At 52.4% G+C, this 17860-nt stretch overlaps 2 protein-coding genes across 2 annotated transcripts; one reads left to right on the forward strand and one right to left on the reverse strand.

Moving 5' to 3' along the window:
* The first annotated feature begins 116 nt into the window (after positions 1–116).
* Positions 117–3526, forward strand: LOC141971178 (caspase-7-like). Its single transcript, XM_074928342.1, has 4 exons — positions 117–346; positions 493–665; positions 3038–3167; positions 3279–3526. Exons 1-4 carry the CDS (start codon positions 145–147, stop codon positions 3524–3526), a joined length of 753 nt encoding a protein of 250 aa, XP_074784443.1. The 5' UTR covers positions 117–144.
* A 2855-nt stretch (positions 3527–6381) lies between these two features.
* TGOLN2 (trans-golgi network protein 2) lies at positions 6382–13279 on the reverse strand. The gene is made up of 4 exons (XM_074928570.1): positions 13162–13279; positions 11296–12659; positions 10497–10580; positions 6382–9586 (listed from the first exon to the last, which is right to left on the reverse strand). Exons 1-4 carry the CDS (start codon positions 13217–13219, stop codon positions 9581–9583), a joined length of 1512 nt encoding a protein of 503 aa, XP_074784671.1. The 5' UTR covers positions 13220–13279; the 3' UTR covers positions 6382–9580.
* Between the last annotated feature and the right edge of the window lie 4581 nt (positions 13280–17860).

The following is a 17860-nucleotide window of genomic DNA, read 5'->3' on the forward strand; positions in this document are numbered from 1 at the left end:
CTGCCAAGTCAGCCAGCAGAGCAGGAAACACTCTCCTGGACCTCCTGAAGGAGCACGTGGGGCTCCCCGCGAGACAAACCTGAGCTCCCCAACAGCACGGTGGGGGTTCGGAGACCACCTACTCATGTGAGGGGGCAGCCCAGCATGTCCCAGCCAAGGCAAAGCCGGGCTCTTGTCATCGTCAATACCAGTTTCTGCAGCAGTGATGGCGACGTGGTGTTTGGGACCCGGAAAGGAGCCAAGAGAGAAGCAGAGAAGCTGTCCAGGATACTCTCACGGCTCAACTACAAGGTGAAGCTGATGCATAACAAGACAGCCAAGGAGATAGAAGATCTTTACCAGCAAGGTATGCATCCCCCTGCCAGCCCCTAAGCCCTCTCCTCATTTTCCCCCAAGCCCAGCTGTCTCCCATTTCCCACCCCTTGGTCCAAGTACCCTCCGTTACGCCCCGAGCCGATGCTCGAAGGCGTCGGTTTGGCCGTGTCATTGCAGAGTGCTGCTGCGAGCAGGGGCAGTACTTTGTGAGCATCATCTCCAGCCATGGAGAGGAGGGAGTCATATTTGGTTGTGACGCGGAGCCGGTGAAGCTGACCCGGATTTTCCAGATTTTATCCTCAGAGAAGTGCCTGGTGCTCACCAAAATACCCAAAATCTTCTTTATCCAGGTAACACAGCTGCTGGATGATAATTTGATCCCTTTTGCTAAGTTTGTGCAGAATTAGACCATTAGAATTAGAATCAGCACAAGCATGAGTCTTAAGGACACTGCCTGTATAAACCTGTTTTAACTGTGGATAATGGTACATCCATATGAGAGCTTGGTCCCTTTTTCACTCCCCAGCTTCCCACCACCACCCTCCATCCCTCTTTTTTCATGCTTTCACTGATTTAAAAGCCTCCTTGCTCACTGCACACACTCCTGTCCCAGCCTCTCATCACCCATGTCCCTTCTTTGGGAAGCAGCCTTGGTCTTTCCCCGGTGTCTTCAGACAGGAGTGTTTCTCCTGGTGGTTTGCACCCTCTGGACTACCTGGGCGGAAACCAAATTGTTTGCCATCATAGGTGACACTGCTGGGATCAAATAGTCCTCCCAGACACCTCCAGGATACAGATGAACCAGTAAAAGCTGCCATCAAATCCCATCACCACGACATTTGGGCACAGTAAACTCCTGGGGCAGGGTCAGGAGCCTAGCTGTGAACTGGTGAGGCAGTAAGGAAAAAAAATAAAGCCCACAGCTGGTTCCCAAGCAGTGAAGCGGGGGGAAGCATGAACGTGCCCTTGCAGGAAAGGAGCCCTGGAAGTCCGCTTTAACGCTGATCTGACAGGGATTAGATCACTGAACAAACAAATAATCCAGAAACTGGACGGAGACCAGCAGATAGAGTGAGCTCTGCAAACATTATGCAAACGTTTTCACCTGAAAGCAAGTATAAATCACTCGCGGCATTTGTTTGCTTCCAGCAAAAGGCGTGGCCGCTGTTCAGGGAGTGGTGACAGCCAGGGACGTCCCCCAGATAAGCCAACAAAGTCTGGCCTGAGCACAAACATCAGCGAGCAAAGCTTGTGCTTGTGCTGATGAAAAATGTCCTCGTAGACGAGCACCGCAGGGCTGAGGGTGCCCAGAGCCCTGACGGGAAGAGTGGGGCTGCTTCCCCTAGGCACTGCCACGGCTCCCAGCTCCCTGCAGCCTCTGCCCACCTCCCGGGGCTGTTCAGTGCCTGGGGGGTCACAGCCTGTTTGCAGGCATCTCCATGGGCCGTGTCCGAGCGAGGATTTAACCACTGGTGTTTGGGGTAAACTCCCCTTTCCCCTAACACGGGGAGAGGGTGCCACTGGTGTTTGGTCTGGTCCCAACCAACATGTCCCAGCAGAGGCAACTCCAGGTAGGGGTGAAACACGTCCTCAGAGCAGCCTCAGCGCCACTAGTCCCTCTCCAGCACCTTCCCAACACCAGCCCAGTATGCTGTCCCTGCGAGACCAGACCATTACGTAGGACTTGGCACTGGGGAGGCCGCTCCTCGCTGAGTGGGTTCAGTTCTGGGCCCCTCACCCCAAAAAGGCCATTGAATGACTCGAGCGTGGCCAGAGAAGGGCAACGGAGCTGGGGCAGGGTCTGGAGCACAGGTCTGCTGGGGAGCGGCTGGGGGAACTGGGGGGGTTCAGTCTGGAGAAGAGGAGGCTGAGGGGAGACCTCCTGGCCCTCTGCAACTCCCTGCCAGGAGGGGGCAGAGAGGGGGGATGAGTCTCTGGAGCCAAGGCCCCAGCGCCAGGCCCCGAGGGAATGGCCTCAAGCTGCCCAGGGCAGGGTCAGGCTGGCTCTGAGGAAGGATTTCTGTGCAGAAGGGGCTGTTGGGCGTTGGAATGGGCTGCCCAGGGCAGGGGGGAGTCCCCGGGATCCCTGGAGGGGTTGAAGAGTCGGGCTGAGCCAGCGCTGAGGGATCTGGGGGAGGTTGGGAACGTCAGGGGGAGGGTCATGGGCTGGAGGAGCTGCAAGGGCTTTTCCAACCCTGATGATTCTGGGATTCTGTAATAAAGGACCGTGCACAAACTGGGCTGGCCACGGGCTGTGCTCTGAGGAGATTCTCTGCCACCACTTTCCTAGTGGACTCTTGCATTTCCAGGTGTATTTCTGGGTTCACACATGCAGCACCACCTTTAGCATGGAGGGGAGGGGTAAATGCAAAGAGAAGGAGAATCAGCCTTGCGAGAAATGCATAGGGAAGAGGAGGGAGCCCCATTTTTAGGCTCATCACGAGAGACTTGGCAAAGCTGAGCTGCAGTGGATGAGAAGGGATGAGGATGGTCAATGACGAGATGGGGATGGTGATGGGGAGGAATGATTTGGGGTTGTAGAACTTGGGGAACGGGCAGTGGGAGGGGCTCTGCATCACGGGAGAGGTTGTAGGCTTGGCCTGGATGGGGCTACAGGTCCACAGGGAGCACCCAAAGACCTCAGAAGGCTTGCCCTGGAGACAGGGAAAAGGGAGAGAGAGCAGAGCCGGGGAGAAGTCACAAACAGCTGTTTTGCCTGCAGGCTTGCCGGGGGCAAGAATTCGACCAGGGGGTAGTTGTGGAGTGTGACAGCGGGGAGCCCGAGCCAGACTACGAGCCAGGCTACCTCTCCATCCCTCCTCAAACTGTTGTGATGTTTGCCTGCAGTCCAGGTAAGGGAGATACCCTGACACACTGACTCCGGCTAAAACCATTTTGTTTTAGAGATATTGCCATCACAAGGCCATGGCACAGCCAACATCAGTCTTCTCTATGCTCTGCAGGCTACGTGGCCTTCCTCAACATCTCCGGATCCATGTTCCTCCAGGCCCTGCTCAAGGTCCTGGAGGGTGAGGAACGTCACCTGGCCCTCAACCGCCTCATGACCCGCATTAACTGGGAGGTGGCCTTTCACTGCCAGGCCAGGGGTGCCTACGAGGGATGCAAGGAGATGCCCTGCTTTGTCACCAACCTGGTGCAGGAGGTCTTCCCCTTCTCAGCACCCATCGTGGAGGAAGCAGACAGTGTTTGAGAGCTGCTGGTTCTCCAGAAAAGCCCAAGGAGTGAAGAGCATCATCTTGGTTGTGAGAAGTTCCCTGCTATACGTGGAAAAAAAAAGACAAGTTACAAGAAAACAAACAGAAAACCCCTCTGGAAAGGTCACCAGCTCAAGCTGAGATGTGCTGGAGCTACTGGGGAGACACAAGCCAAGTGCAGCTGGGGCAGATCTGCAGAGCAGGAACATCTGATTTAAGCACACGATGGTGCAGTAACACCTAAACACCCCACAGCAGCACCCCCAAGCCATGGCTGCCCGCAGCTCCGGAGGGGGACGTAAACCTGCTTCTCTCCCTCACCTGCATGGACAAAAGAGCCCCAACCTTGCAAATGCAACCTCACCTGTGGGTTGTTGTTTTTTTTAATTTAAACAAACCCTCGCAGGCCACAGACTTTTGTTTTACAGAGAGAAAGGTGGTGTGTTGACTTGGCTGGTGCCCTACCCATAATGAAAATACCACTGTAAACATCACCTCATGCTCAAGCTGTTTGTTCATGAGGCTGTACAAGAATTCAAAGCTGAAAAACCAAAAAAAATTAAAAAATAGGGTGATTAGCAGGATGGTGGGTTAACTTGGGACCTGGCGTAGAGGTCATGGAGTGGATCTGGGAGCATTTGCTCAAGACAACTCTCAGAGTTCACGGCTGGTAACTGGGTCTTTGTGAGCTTCCTTCTTACATGAGCAAGGGGAAAGGGGAAAAGCTCCAGCTGGGATGCAAGTGGAAGGGATGGATGGGCTGGGACACCTTGAGGATCTGATGTATTTGCTCAAAGTTCTCTCCTCCCATTGTCTCTTTGGTACCAATAACCACAAAATAAAAAAGCCTGAAGGGCTCCTGTGCTGCATGCAGGGACATCCCTGGTGAGACAAGGGATCGGCCCTCAGGCAGCCACAGGAGGAGGGAGGGGCTGAAGGAGCAAAAACCTCCACCAAAACGTGCTGAGTTTCACCCTGTGCTCACACATTAAGCTCATGCATTAAACCTGCACCGCCTCCACCCTAAGGGCCTCTTGGATAAACTCTGGCCCTATTGGTATTTCTCAGCCTAGCCCCAAGCAATTCAGCTTGATAAGCAGAGCCCAACCCAGCTAGCAGATAATTTTGGTTTCATTTGGCATTTTTTCCACTCCTGGACTTTAAGGCATGGGTAGGCATGCAGGGCAGCCACCCCAACACAACCCATGCTCAGCACTCACATCAGAGAATGAATCACACAATATCATTCAGGTTGGAAAAGCCCCTCGGGATCACCGAGTCCAACCCTCAGCCCGACTCTACAAAGTTCTCCCCTACCCCACATCCCCCACAGCTCATCCCAACGGCCCTGAAACCCCCCCAGGGATGGGGACTCCCCCCTCCCTGGGCAGCCTGTTCCACTCTCGGACCACTCTTGCTGGGAAACATTTTCTCCTCCTGCCCAGCCTGACCCTCCCCTGTGGCAGTTTCCAGCCGTTCCCTCTTGTCCTGTCCCTGATCCCCTGGGAGCAGAGCTCAGCCCCAGCCTCTCTGCAATGTCCCGTCAGGAGCTGCAGAGAGGGATGAGGGCTCCCCTCAGCCTCCTCCTCCTCACACTGAACACTCCCAGCTCCTTCCCTGCCTCCTCACAGGATTGATTCTCCAGCCCCTCACCAGCCTCGCTGCCCTCCCCTGCACGTCCTGGCATGTGTGATGGGACACTCATGCTGCTGCCTCTCTCCCTTCAGGGACCTGCAGGGTTGTTCCTTTCCCCACTACATTCACTCTACCTGTAGGAATAAAATAGTTTTGAGACCTCTTCCAATCAGGGTGGAAGCAGGCAAGTGGTTCAGAGAGCTCTTGGAGCACAAGTCAGTAATTCCTGTTTCTCTGGGGACACACAGCAGAGCGGCACTTTGATCTCCTCGTAAGACGACTTGGATGAGCACTCCCTCGACAACCCCATGTGCAGATGAATGGAGAATTTTCATTTTAATCCCCCATTTCCACTATTTTTTTTCTCCCCCAAGCTTTCAGCAATGCTGTCAACAGGAAAACAAGCAGCCCTCCCTTTTTCCTAGCCCATCCTCTGTGCTCACTGCCAGGCAGTTGGTGTCCAGCCAAGCTGGAGGAGAGTGGATTTTCTCCTTTTAGGGAAAAACTGGGGGAAAGGAGAAAGTTTCTTTATTTACTGCAGGAAGCAGGAGTAAACACTACCTAAAAGCGCCCTCATCATCTGCTCTTGATGATGGCACCTCCTCTTCCCCTTTCCAGGGCTGGTGGGGCAGCAGCATCCCGAGCTCTCACCCTGGGGGAACAGAAGTAGCACCACTGGGCTCCTGCTTTTCCAGTCTCCCCCAGTAGAGGAGACGGACTGTGCTGGGATCTGAGCTGCATTCTCTTCAGAGCCTCCCTGTGGGTGAAAGAAGAAATACAACAGGACAGATCCCCGACTCAGCTCTGTTTCAAGCAGTTTAAACTCTTATTTTAAGGTCAGGCCGGCAATAACCCCGCTCAGCACCACGTGTACGAGGGACCAAGCCGGTCAAGAGGATCGTGAAGCAGACTGGAAATTTTTCAAATCCGCTCTTGGCTGAAACCTGTCTGGGTTCCTTCCGGAACAGGGTTAGTTGGTCACGAGGGCCAAGCCGGCATGTGCAAATCAAGCACACAAAGCTTTGAACACAAATCACTCAGCTCAAAGAGCTGTTGCTTTTGTTTTTGGTTTTGTTTTTTGGTTTTGGGTTTTTTGGTGGGTTTTTTTTGTTTGTTTTTTTTTTTTTTTCCACAAAGAGGAACTAACCTGCACTGTTGTTACCAGGTTTCAAAGGAGATCACACAAAGAATGAAAAAAGAGGTGATAACTCAATGCTTTTTTCTTTTTTTAAATCCATTTATTGACTTCACCACACAAAAAAAAAAGTACAAAGAAATATAAAAATTCTGATCCTTCAAAGCAAGTTGCATTTCAATGCAGCAGAAAACAAACCATTTGCTGATTCAAACCGGCAAGGCAGCTGGCCTCAAAGTAGTAACATTTGGCAAAAAAACCTATGTACCAACAGATACCATCCATTCGACACACAAGTTGTGTCCAAAGGGAAAAGGTTACGTGCACCTTGGCCCATCTGAAACACATTGCATAAATTTAAATACCATAAAAGTCAATAAACCAGGAGTCACTCCCGGAGGTTTCACACAGCTCGGACAATTACAGCGACCGTTGCCAGAAACACGCTGCCCTCGTGAATTGCTAGGGAGGAGATTTAGGGGGGAGTCCCCCCGATTTAGCCTGGCGTGAGCAAGGCAAACCCTGCACTTCCCAGGCACTGAGTGTTTCTCTTTTGCCAGAGCCACGCCGGGGAAAACGTCAAACCAACAGCTCTACCAAGACATGAGGTACGTCCTCTTTAACCTAACGGGCTCGTGCTGGGTCTAACCTGACAATTGATGTCTGAGGTACAACAGCCCTGCTCTCCAGAGAACTCGCTCACTTTGGGTAACAGCTAACGGCTGGGAACGGGGGTGGGATTTCCAACGCAACTTGGAACAACAGAGGATTGAAAGGGATTTGAAAAAGCTCGTGGAATAGAAAAGCAAGCAGACAGTGGAGAAAAACTTTTGTTAAATTATTTTTCAATTAAAAAAAACAGGACAAAGCAGGAAAACAGCACACACACTCTAAAAATTCAGGGATGAGCAGCTCAGAAGCACGTGGTATTTCATATGTTGGAATATGTTCGTTTGTGTCCCCCGTCCCCCCCCCCCGCTGTCATTAGACAAAAGCCACCACCTCCCACCCCGCATCCTGTCTGTAAATCAGCCACACAACACTGAGCCTCAGACTTATCCTACGGGATCTCTGAAACAGTGGACTGTTGTTGCAGGAGTTCCCACCCTTTTCTAAAGGCACATTTCCCCCAAGGGTTCTGTTCCCAGACTTGTTTTCCTTTTTCTTCCCTCCACCTCACACTCCCATCCTCCAAAATAGCTTCTGTAAGTGCTTTTAGCATCAGAAAAGTTTACTACAGAAACCCTGAAAGCTATTTAAAGCCAAGAGGGACTTTCTCCTGCTCTTTGTGCTTGCTAACAGCCAGCAAAAAGAAGAAAAAAAAAAAGAGAGGATCTTTCTTTTAGGAGACAGTCGAGCCCCTTCTCCCCTCTTACATGGGGAATACGAACCACTAAGGAAAAAATAATATACAGCTGTAGCTTTCATGTCCAGACAAGGAAAGGTCTTTGCCCTTGTCAAACGGGACTATCTTTAGCAACCACAGGGCAGATTACCAATTGTTCACAACCTCGGGAAGGACAGAAAAGGTTGGCCTCATCCCACGAGTCCCTTCACAGCCAGCTGAAGGGAAGTTAACCCCACCAGGATCCTCCCCCGGCAGTCTGTCAGCAAGTGCATGGGGAGGGTGATGCACACGAGCTCCAGGCAGAGATGGGTACCCGTGTGAAGAGCTCTACATGCTTCATACCAATTTTTTCTGCCCATATTGGAAACAAAAAACAAAAAACCCAAAAGCAGAAGCCAGGCAGGCACTTCATGCCTTCTTCAGAAACATCCCATCTCAAACAAACATCTTTGGAGTAGAACTATAAAAATAAAAACCACCTCGCAGCTGTAACTTGTGAATCAACATGTTTTGCAGCCTTAAATATAACCAGTACCTCCCAGGCCCTGCTTTAAGTGCTCTACAGTAATACCCAAGTGACCAGCTCAGCAACAAGCAGCCAGTTCCGTGTTACATACAACCACACACACTCCTTCAAGCCGGGGCTGGCAGAGCCGCGGAGGAGCGGGCAGGGGTCGTGCCAGCGATGCCGTGAGCCCTTTCGCACGCCACTCACCCGCTCAGGAGGCAGAAGACACCCCGTGGTGACTCAGGCAGAAAAGACTGCCTGCACTGCAGGCTACCATGCTTTCCTGGTGTCAGAAGCACTGGGCAGGTGTTGCTTGGGTGACTCGGGACAAGCAGCCCCCGGGAGCAGCCCCCTCGCTGCTGGAGCGGGCAAGACAGCGGCACTTCTCCCGCAAGAGCCGACGCCGAGAGCTCAGCTGCTCATCCACAACTGACAGAGGCTCCTGGGCCTCAATACCGCATTTCTGAGGAAGAGGGTTGAAGAACTACAAGGTTCATTCATCCCAAACGATTCAGGATTCCCATACATCTTAAACATAACTACGTTTCATATGGGGGAGGAAAGCAATCTTCCAAGGCAAAGTCTGCTACAACTACACCATGGCAATTTGGCACAAAGCTGTCTAAGCCTAACCCGCCCTCCTTCACAGCATCAAATCACAACTGTCACCTTTAGTGCAAACATCTGAACTCTGGGGATTGTGAGGGAAAAAGACCCGTGTGGAGCACAAGATGCAGGTGAGGAAGTTTAAGCTACAACCCAAGGGCCAAAGACTGCTCCAGCATTTCCAAAGAGGCACATGAAAGAGAGAATCTAGAGGATCAACTCTGACATTGTCTCCGTCACAGAAAGAATCCAATCAAAACCAAGTCCTTGGCAGATCATTTCCAAACTAGTGCAATCAGTCATGCTCGGAACTTTAGCATCCAAATACAATGGACAGAAGAGGAGAATGTCTGTGTCTCAAGCAAAGACTGTGCTGGTTACAAAGGCAGCTCTATGACTCTGGAAGGGGAAGAGTCAGATGGCTCACTTCGCAGGCAGATTTTTTTTTTCCCCCCAAGAGGAGACGTCAGTACAGTAGATGGCAGATTCCATTTCATTTGGACACAAAAGTTCTGTCAAGTGCTGGGCACTGGCTTTTCCTGGGTCACAGGCCAGAAGCCAGATGCCCAAGCGGAAAACAAGTTCATCTTCAGACAGCTGGGAAAGGAGAAATGCATTTTGAGGAAGTGAGAGGTTTAACATTACCAAGTGCAGGTGCAAATGTAAAAGCATTTCCCCTTCTTCCTGTTGTCTGAAATCTGAACAGAGCAGCACAGCTACAACTCAGAGCGCTACAGCAGGGGAGTCAGTGGGTGTCCCAGTGTTCCTGCATTTTCATTGCTGGCCGTCATTATTCCACTGAATATCCGAGGAAGAATCTAGATCTGGAAAGGCAAAAAGAAAGGTTTAAACAATTTGAAAGCTCAGCATTGCTTTTCTACTCTGACAAAACATCACAGTTTGAGGGGACCGAGTGTCTCTGATGAGCTTTCAAATAAAAAACAAGCTCTTTCTAACCGCCTGGCTGCTTTACGGTGCCTCAGGGACAAGTTGGGGAATTCCTGGCAAGGGAAACAAATTCTTGAAATATTGGTGAGACTAAATAGGGAAGCTCAAGCAGGCAAATTGTCTCCGTGGCACTCGGATGGTTTCCCCAGCCAGGCATGGCTGCAATTTGGGGAGGGAGAGAGTGGAGCTTCCACTCCCAACAGCACACTGCACCTCTGCGAGCTGAAAACAAGCCGGGTAACACTGCCCCGAGTTTTATATCCAAAATCCCTAACGGTGTTTGAAAACGGCCATTGTTGGTCCCCCAAATGCTGACAGCCTTCTGAGAGACTAAGGTTCAGACTTTAAAAAAATTTTCTTCCCTTGTCTCCTCATCTTCCCATCGCAGAAAATAACTACAGACACATCTGACTTCAAGGACAGAAGGTGAAAAAAGTCTCAAAGGGAAGAAGAAAGGCCAAATTCCACCCTTCTCCCGCTAAAAACTTCTTTAAAAAAGCAATTTATTCTTAAGCACACCTGAGCTCAAGACTCACCAAATTCTGCCCTGCGTTAGCTCTGCCATTATTTCTCAACATCACTGCTTCCATTTTCTGGCAAAACCCTGTTTCTAAACCACAAATGGAGTTTTTCTAAAAAATCTGCTTCAACACCAACCAGGTAGGGGCTTTGTGACCATTTCTGATGTGAAAGGCCAATATATCACAACACAAACCAGGCACCACAGCCCTCTCGCAGCCAGCCCAGCTCCTGGGGTGAGGCAGCATCGCATTGGGTAGACCTTACCTTTTGATCCAGCCTCTGATAATCGCCAGATTTGGGCCGTCGACCGCTTTTTGATCTTTTCCCTTCCAGAGCAAAAGCAATGATCTTTGGAGAGAGAAGTGGGGACAACGTGAGTGGGACAGTAGTGACCATATAAGCTTTTTCTGACTTTAAACACAAGCATGTTCTAATGGGCCAAAGAGCAGCTTCACTTACCTTCTTCTAGTGAACATATTTAATTTGAAAAAGCACTCAAAACAAATAAATACAATATATAAACCTAGCTAAGACTGAAAGCAGGTGATAGTGAGGTTTGCCTAACATGCAGAAAACAGTTAAGACTTTGTTCTCTTTCTCCTACCTCAAAAATAGCTTTATAAGACGAAAAAAATCCCAGCAAAAGACAGTTATGTCATTTGAGCTGCATCCCCCTGTGCAAGACTATTTAAGGACAAATCTTCATCAGTCTGCTATAGAAAACTCATTGTCAGCGAGAAAACACAGGGTAACTTCACAGATCTTTTTCTTCTCACCTCTCTCAGCTGCAAATAAACACCAGAGCTGATTTCCTCCCCTTTCCTTGTTACAAAAACCTCTCTGCTCCTCCCAAAGCTGTTGGGACCAAGGCCCAGATTAACACTAACCAAACCCACATCGTGCAGTGAGCAGGACGTATTGGTGAGAAACAAAAGTCAGGCTGAGGAGAAAGGTTTTCAACTGAGCAGGTCTCAGACTGCAGCAGTGACCAGCAAGAGGAAAGGCAGTTCCTAAACCCCAGGGGAGAACTGGAGAGCCTGGGGGTAGGATCACAACCACTCACCTTGCGTTTGTTGTGATACGCCACATATAAGGCAGCAACGATAATGGCCGTGGTCACCAGGTAGGCGAAGAAGTGGCTGCTCTCTGACTGGTCCCTGGGGGAAGAAGGAACGCTCTTCTCTTTTGCCTTATTAGAGGAGGAGGCATCGTTGCCAGCTCCAGCCCCATCCTCTTCCTCTCCGGGGCTTTCTTCAGTGTCTGGAAAGTTGTTACCCTCTGTAGCAGAAGAGGTGTGACTACCCTGGTTCTTGGCCTGGTTATCACTGTCGCTGCCCTGGTTGTTGCTCTGCTTCTCAGTGTTGCTGTCCTGGTTGTTGCCCTGGTTCTTGGTGTTGCTGTCCTGGTTGTTGCCCTGGTTCTTGGTGTTGCTGTCCTGGTTGTTGCCCTGGTTCTTGGTGTTGCTGTCCTGGTTGTTGCCCTGGTTCTCGGTGTTGCTGCTGCCTCCATTGTTGCCCTGGTTGTTGCTGCCATCACCAGCACCACTGTTGCTCTGGGCATTGTTGCCACCGTTGTCCACATTGTTGCCATTGTCTCCATTGGTGCTTGGGTTATTGTTGCTGCCACTAGTACCGCTGTTGCTCTGGGCATTGCTGCCCGGGTTGTTGTTGCCATCACCAGCACCGCTGTTGCTCTGGGCATTGTTGCCCGGGTTGTTGTTGCCATCACCAGCACCGTTGTTGCTCTGGGCATTGCTGCCTGGGTTGTTGTTGCCACCACCAGTACCGCTGTTGCTCTGGGCATTGTTGCCCGGGTTGTTGTTGCTCTGGGCATTGCTGCCACTGTCCCCATTCTGGTTGCTGCTGCCTCCACCGTTAGCCTCACTGTTGCTATTACCCTGGCCCTGGTTGTTGCCATTTTGGCTGTTGCTGCTGTCCTGGTTGTTATCCTGTTTCTGGGTGTTGTCATCCTGTTTCTGATCCTGGCTCCCGTCATTGCCACCTTGGTTGCTGTCCTTGTTTTCCTCCTTTTTGTCGTCGGTGCCCTGGTTACTGGGGCTGCTGTTCTGGTTGTTGGCCTGGCTACTGGTGCCGCTGCCTGATTTGTTGGTGCTGTCTTCGTCACCCTGACCAGCGCTTTGGCCACCACCACTCTGCCCATTGCTGCCCTGCCCACCAGTCTGCTGCTCTGTGCTACCCTGGCCAGACACACCTGCGTTCTGTTTTTTATCTGTTGTCGCTCCATCACTCGTGTTCAACTGGGTGTTTTCCTCACTGGGTGTACTCGATCCAGAGCGCTGTTTTTTATTCTCTTCGGATTCATCCTGGTGCTCAGTCCCCTGGGGTTCTGGGCCGTTACCTGCTCCTTGCTGTGTGGATCCTACACCACCTGCTGAAGGCTGGCTGGAGTCTGTCTTCGAGTCAGCAACTGTCAGCAAACACGGAGGTCACAGTCACCGCCCACCCCTGCAGTCGGCGTGAGCAGCAGACCTGGCTGTCTAAGCCAGCTCCCCGGCCCACGCAGTCCCACCGCCGCCAAAAGCGGAAGCTCGCTCTCTGGAAGGAGTTTCCCCCGACAGGAGGGGGGAACCAAAGGGGTGACAAGCCCGGCGGCAGGGTGTCCGCGAAGGAGACACCCCTAGCCCCGCCGCGGGAGTCCCACCACACGCAGAAAGTGCCCAGCGGCAGAAGAGCCCCCGCAAACCAAGCGCCCGTGTCAGACCCATCCCGACCCCAGGGCAAGCGCTGCTCTGCCTTCGCTGCTCCTCATCCCGGGCGCTGCCGAGCGCCAAAACCCACCCGCTCCCCTTCAGCGAGTCCACCCCCGGGCCCACCAGCCGCGGCCCTCCCCGCCGGCTCCGCCCAGCCCCCTGGCCCCAGGTCCCCCCCTCGCCCCGGGCACCCCCGGCCGCCCTCCTCCGGCCTCTCACCCTCGAGTCGGGCGGCGGCGCAGAGCGCTAAGAGCAGCAGGAGCAGCCGCAGCCGCATGGCTGCCCCGGAGCCACGGCCTCACCGCCACCCGCCGGCGCGCCCGCTTCCGCTTCCGCAAGCCGGGGCTACTTCCGGGATCAGATCTCGCGAGAGACGGGAGGCGGCGGGCGGGAGCGAGAACGGCCGCGCGGGGGGCGGGGCTTAGGGCCTTGGGGCGGGGCTTTGTGCGGGTGGGGAGGGGTTTAAGGCGAAAGGGGGCGGAACTGAGGGCTCAGGGCCAGTCTTGGAGCGAGCCGGGGCGGGGCTTGGCAAGACTCGGAAGCGGGGCTTGTCGGGCGGGGGGCGGGGTTAGGGGTGTAGAGGCGGGGCCTGTGGGGATCGGGGCGGGGCTTGTGGAGACAGTGTGAGGCCAAGAGTGGCTCAGCGGGACTGGGAGGGGCTTATGCAAATCAAGGGCCTGAGGGAAACCTCTCCCTCTTTGGGGTAAAAGCAGCGGATTGAGGTAAAACCTGCCATTTTTGGCTCTGTTTCCAGGCCTTGAGAAACCAGTGCTGGCACTTTGTGAGCAGCAGCCCAAAATGGGGTCACTGGGCCGTGCTCTGTGGTCGGAGCCTTCCCCCCCCAGTGGGGGTGTCGGGTGCTGCCCTGACCCTGGGGCTGCCTCGGCCTGCGGGGGGGCAACTGCCAACCAGTGCGGGCTAATTCCCCTCCCGTTGGCTCAGGACTGCTTCCTGAAAGGGCTCCTGAGGACAGCGGGCACACTGGGAGTGCATGGCCAGGCCAACAGCTCTGATAACCTTTTATTTTTCGTTCTGGCCAGGCTAGATGTGTCCTGTGCGATTACAGCTCTTCCCACCAGCAGCAGGAAATCAGCTTTTGTCTCTGCGTGGGCATCGAGGAGTATTCTTCTCCTTTCCTCTGTAAAAACCCAACGGCTCCTGGCTTGTATCAGCACTAGTGTGACCAGCAGAAGGAGGGAGGTGACAGTCCCCCTGTGCTCTGCACTGGGGAGGCCACACCTGGAGGTTGTGTCCAGGTTTGGGCACCTCAGTACGAGAGAGATCTGGAGGGGCTGGAGCGAGGGCAGAGGAGGGCAGCGAGGCTGGTGAGGGGCTGGAGAATCAATCCTGTGAGGAGGCAGGGAAGGAGCTGGGAGTGTTCAGTGTGAGGAGGAGGAGGCTGAGGGGAGCCCTCATCCCTCTCTGCAGCTCCTGAGAGGACATTGCAGAGAGGCTGGGGCTGGGCTCTGCTCCCAGGGGATCAGGGACAGGACAAGAGGGAACGGCTGGAAACTGCCACAGGGGAGGGTCAGGCTGGGCAGGAGGAGAAAATGTTTCCCAGCAAGAGTGGTCAGAGAGTGGAACAGGCTGCCCAGGGAGGGGGGAGTCCCCATCCCTGGGGGGGTTTCAGGGCCGTTGGGATGGGCTGTGGGGGATGTGGGGTAGGGGAGAACTTTGTAGAGTCGGGCTGAGGGTTGGACTCGGTGATCCCGAGGGGCTTTTCCAACCTGAATGATTCTGGGATTCTGTGATACTGTATTGAAGGCTGTTATGTCTCCCTTCTCCAGACTGAATGTCCATCCTTTCCTGTAGGTTGTGTTCTTGCTCTCTTCTGGACTTTCTCCAGGCGCTCCATACCTTAAAGGATACTGCCCAAAAGTGGGAACAATCCTCCAGTTTGGTAAGCAGAACAAACATAAAGAATTCATCATATCTTACTTATAGTCCTACCCATCTCCAACCTTCTGCTCTGCTGCCTGTAATATAAACCGCCCTGTATTTGATGAAGATAAAATCAAAATGTAGAAAGATCCTCACATTTGCCTCTCATCCTAACATGGTCTGGGCAGCTATGGGGGTCTGGAGCCCATAGCTGAGCTCCACAGGTGGGTTTGATGTCCTCAGGTCCATGAACTGCAACCCTATCACAGTGAGACAAGGTGGCCGTGGCACCAGCTGTCCTTGAGCTGTGGCTGTCATCTGCTGTGTACAGAAGTTGTCCCCACCTGCTGTCCTAGGCTTTCTCAGAGGCTTTGCCTCCTGCTGTATTCCTTTTCCAGCACATGTCTACTGAGCTGTGGCTTTGGGGGGATCCTGGTAAAACAAAGAGCTCCAGGTGTCCTTCCTGTGTCTTCCTTGTGTTCATTACTGCTGCCCGGTGACCTTGCACAGGTCTGCCTCCCTCTGTTTAGGGACAACATGCGGGTACATAGTTCTTTAAAAAGTTTTGTCTGCTTTTTCCCCGCCTGTTCTTCCCAAACCAGCTAGACTTTTGATATCAGTTTTTCAGACACATGAATTATGCCATCAAGTCTCTGTAAATTGGCTTATGGGTAACAATCCCAATCTGTCCTCCCTGTCATCTCATTTCTTTACTTTTAGATCAATGGATTTCCCTTCATCTCCACCCAGGATTAACTTCCTTGGTGCTCAACCACTCCAGACCATGCATGCATCCCACTATTGCTTGGTATCACCAGCGCTGTCTCATCCATAGCATGGCACCCTGCAGTGCTGAGTGCTGAAGGACAAGCAGCGAAGCCTCACGTGGCTCCAGAAGGAATCGCAGTAACATCACGAACTCGTTAGCTGCTCCCGTCAGCCTGTTTGATGCTAAAACACAGAAAAATATCACAACATCATTCAATATGCAAACCAAATAAGTCCTGCACAGCGATAATACTTTGGGAACTAATCCTGACTTGGCTCAGAGCGTGATGGATTATGTGGTTGATTTTTCTTCTTTTTTTTTTTTTTTTTCCAATCCTCTATTCAATTCAATACATTCCAATAATCCTAGCAGCTCGGTTCTGCCCATGCCTGCCTTTCTAAGGAGACAGAAGAACAGTTGGCCTAATGCTTTTGCTGAGATTTAAAACAGACAAGCGAGGCTATTTCTCATGCCCAGCCAGTTCAGCTTTCACTCACACCCCTGGAAGTCAAGAGTAACTGAACGGAGGCCAAGTTCCTCTGGATTTACAACAATGCATCTGGGAACAGAATTCTGCCCAAAATACCAAGTACGAGGCTGACATCAGCTCAGCGCCTGGTGGCTCACACCAGGCTCGTTTTCCTTCAACAGTTTTCTTGGCTAAAATGTGATAAACAGGACCAGCGACCTTACCTAACCTCTGCGAGGCCGCAGGCTCTCGGTGCAGCCCGAGGAACGGGAAGCTGCCATCAAACATGGAAACAAGGAAGTTGCTTCTGGCTCCAGTACGATTATGTGGATGTAGACTGGTAGGAGGAAAAGGACGAGGATTGAGGATTATTATCTCTGCTGCAAAGCAGAAGGAGGAAATTCTCTTTTGGTCCCACCCAGCTGCTTCCCAGCGTGATGGCAGCTGCTGGTCCTTTATCGCCTGAAAAAAAACTCCTTTACATTCAAACTTAAGCGAGGTTTTGGTTGGTTTTCTAGACTGGTTCTGGCTTTTCTCATAAATCCTTGCGGGTTGTCATGTTTTGGGGATGACTCTTTCTGAGAATAGCCACGATGGCCAAGAACAGGCTGGACACACAAATCGGGCCTTTAATTTAACACCAACCAGGGCGTTTTAGTGTGGTGTCCCAAGGCCTGCTGGCAACCTCGTGCTTGGAGATAATAAAGTCCTCACCTTGTCAGAAGTGTCTACATCCCCCATCCCGTCCCTTTCCCCTGAGGGCTAATCTGGTCAGGATAAAGGATCAAAAGGAGAAACAATTAGCAAATGGAAGAATTTAATGATGCTAATTAAAATGTATTAAGTGTAGCCACTGCCTCTGCACCAGCTGCTTTGGCAGGAGCCTGGAGTCCGTGGAGCGCCAGCCTCACCCCAGTGCGGAGCAGGGAAACAGGACATCTGGTGTGCCCTCCCCCCAGCCCCTCGCAAAAAAGCAGGTTGGAGGAAACCTTCGTTTCATTTGCTGCTGCTCGCAGGGTTCGTGGCGGAGCCCCTAATTAGCTCCATCTCTGCAGGAGACCCCTGGGACCTCATTAGGCATTTCAATTAGTGAATAGCCAGAGCTGCGGAGGGAGAGGGGGCTGGGGGCCGTTTGATCAAGATGGCTGCAATTAAGCAAGCGGACGGAGGTGACAGAAGTAACCTCGCTTCCAAAAAAAAAGTGGGGAAAGCACCAAGCTGGCTCCCAGATGCTACCCGCACACCAGAGCAAGCTCTCCCAGAAGTTTGCTCTTGACAAGCTCTTAACGAGACGTTTGCCAGCTCCTGGCAATAAAAACCCCACAATAGCTGCAGAGAGTTTAGGGACGGGCTCGTCACAAAAATGGCACCTTTTAATCGAGGTTTTAAACCTTTTCTTACTGTTAATCATGTACTCACAGGCGTGTCCTCGCCTCTCCCTGTGGTGTTCTTGGTGCTGCCTGTCTGCTGCGACGCAGCCCAGCCCCCGGCCACCCCAAGCGTGGCTCTGCAGGAATCGCTCACTTGGAGTATTCCCAGCCAGGAGACATCAGGCACTTCTTGAACTTCGTTTCAGTCTGGGACTGGGCTGCAATGATGGCAAATGTCTTTATTTCCCAAGGGTGCAGCTGCCCATTCCCAATTCCAGGTTCATAGTTGGACTGGATGATCTTCAAGGTCTTCTCCAACCAAGAAGATTCTGGTATTCTGTGGTTCAGCATCACCCACCCACACCCAGCTCTCCTGCCCAGCTGTGCCTCCTGCTGCTTCTCAGAATCCCAGAATCATTCAGGTTGGAA

The sequence above is a fragment of the Athene noctua genome, chromosome 28 (genome assembly GCF_965140245.1).
Source record: "Athene noctua chromosome 28, bAthNoc1.hap1.1, whole genome shotgun sequence".
Lineage (NCBI taxonomy): Eukaryota > Metazoa > Chordata > Aves > Strigiformes > Strigidae > Athene > Athene noctua.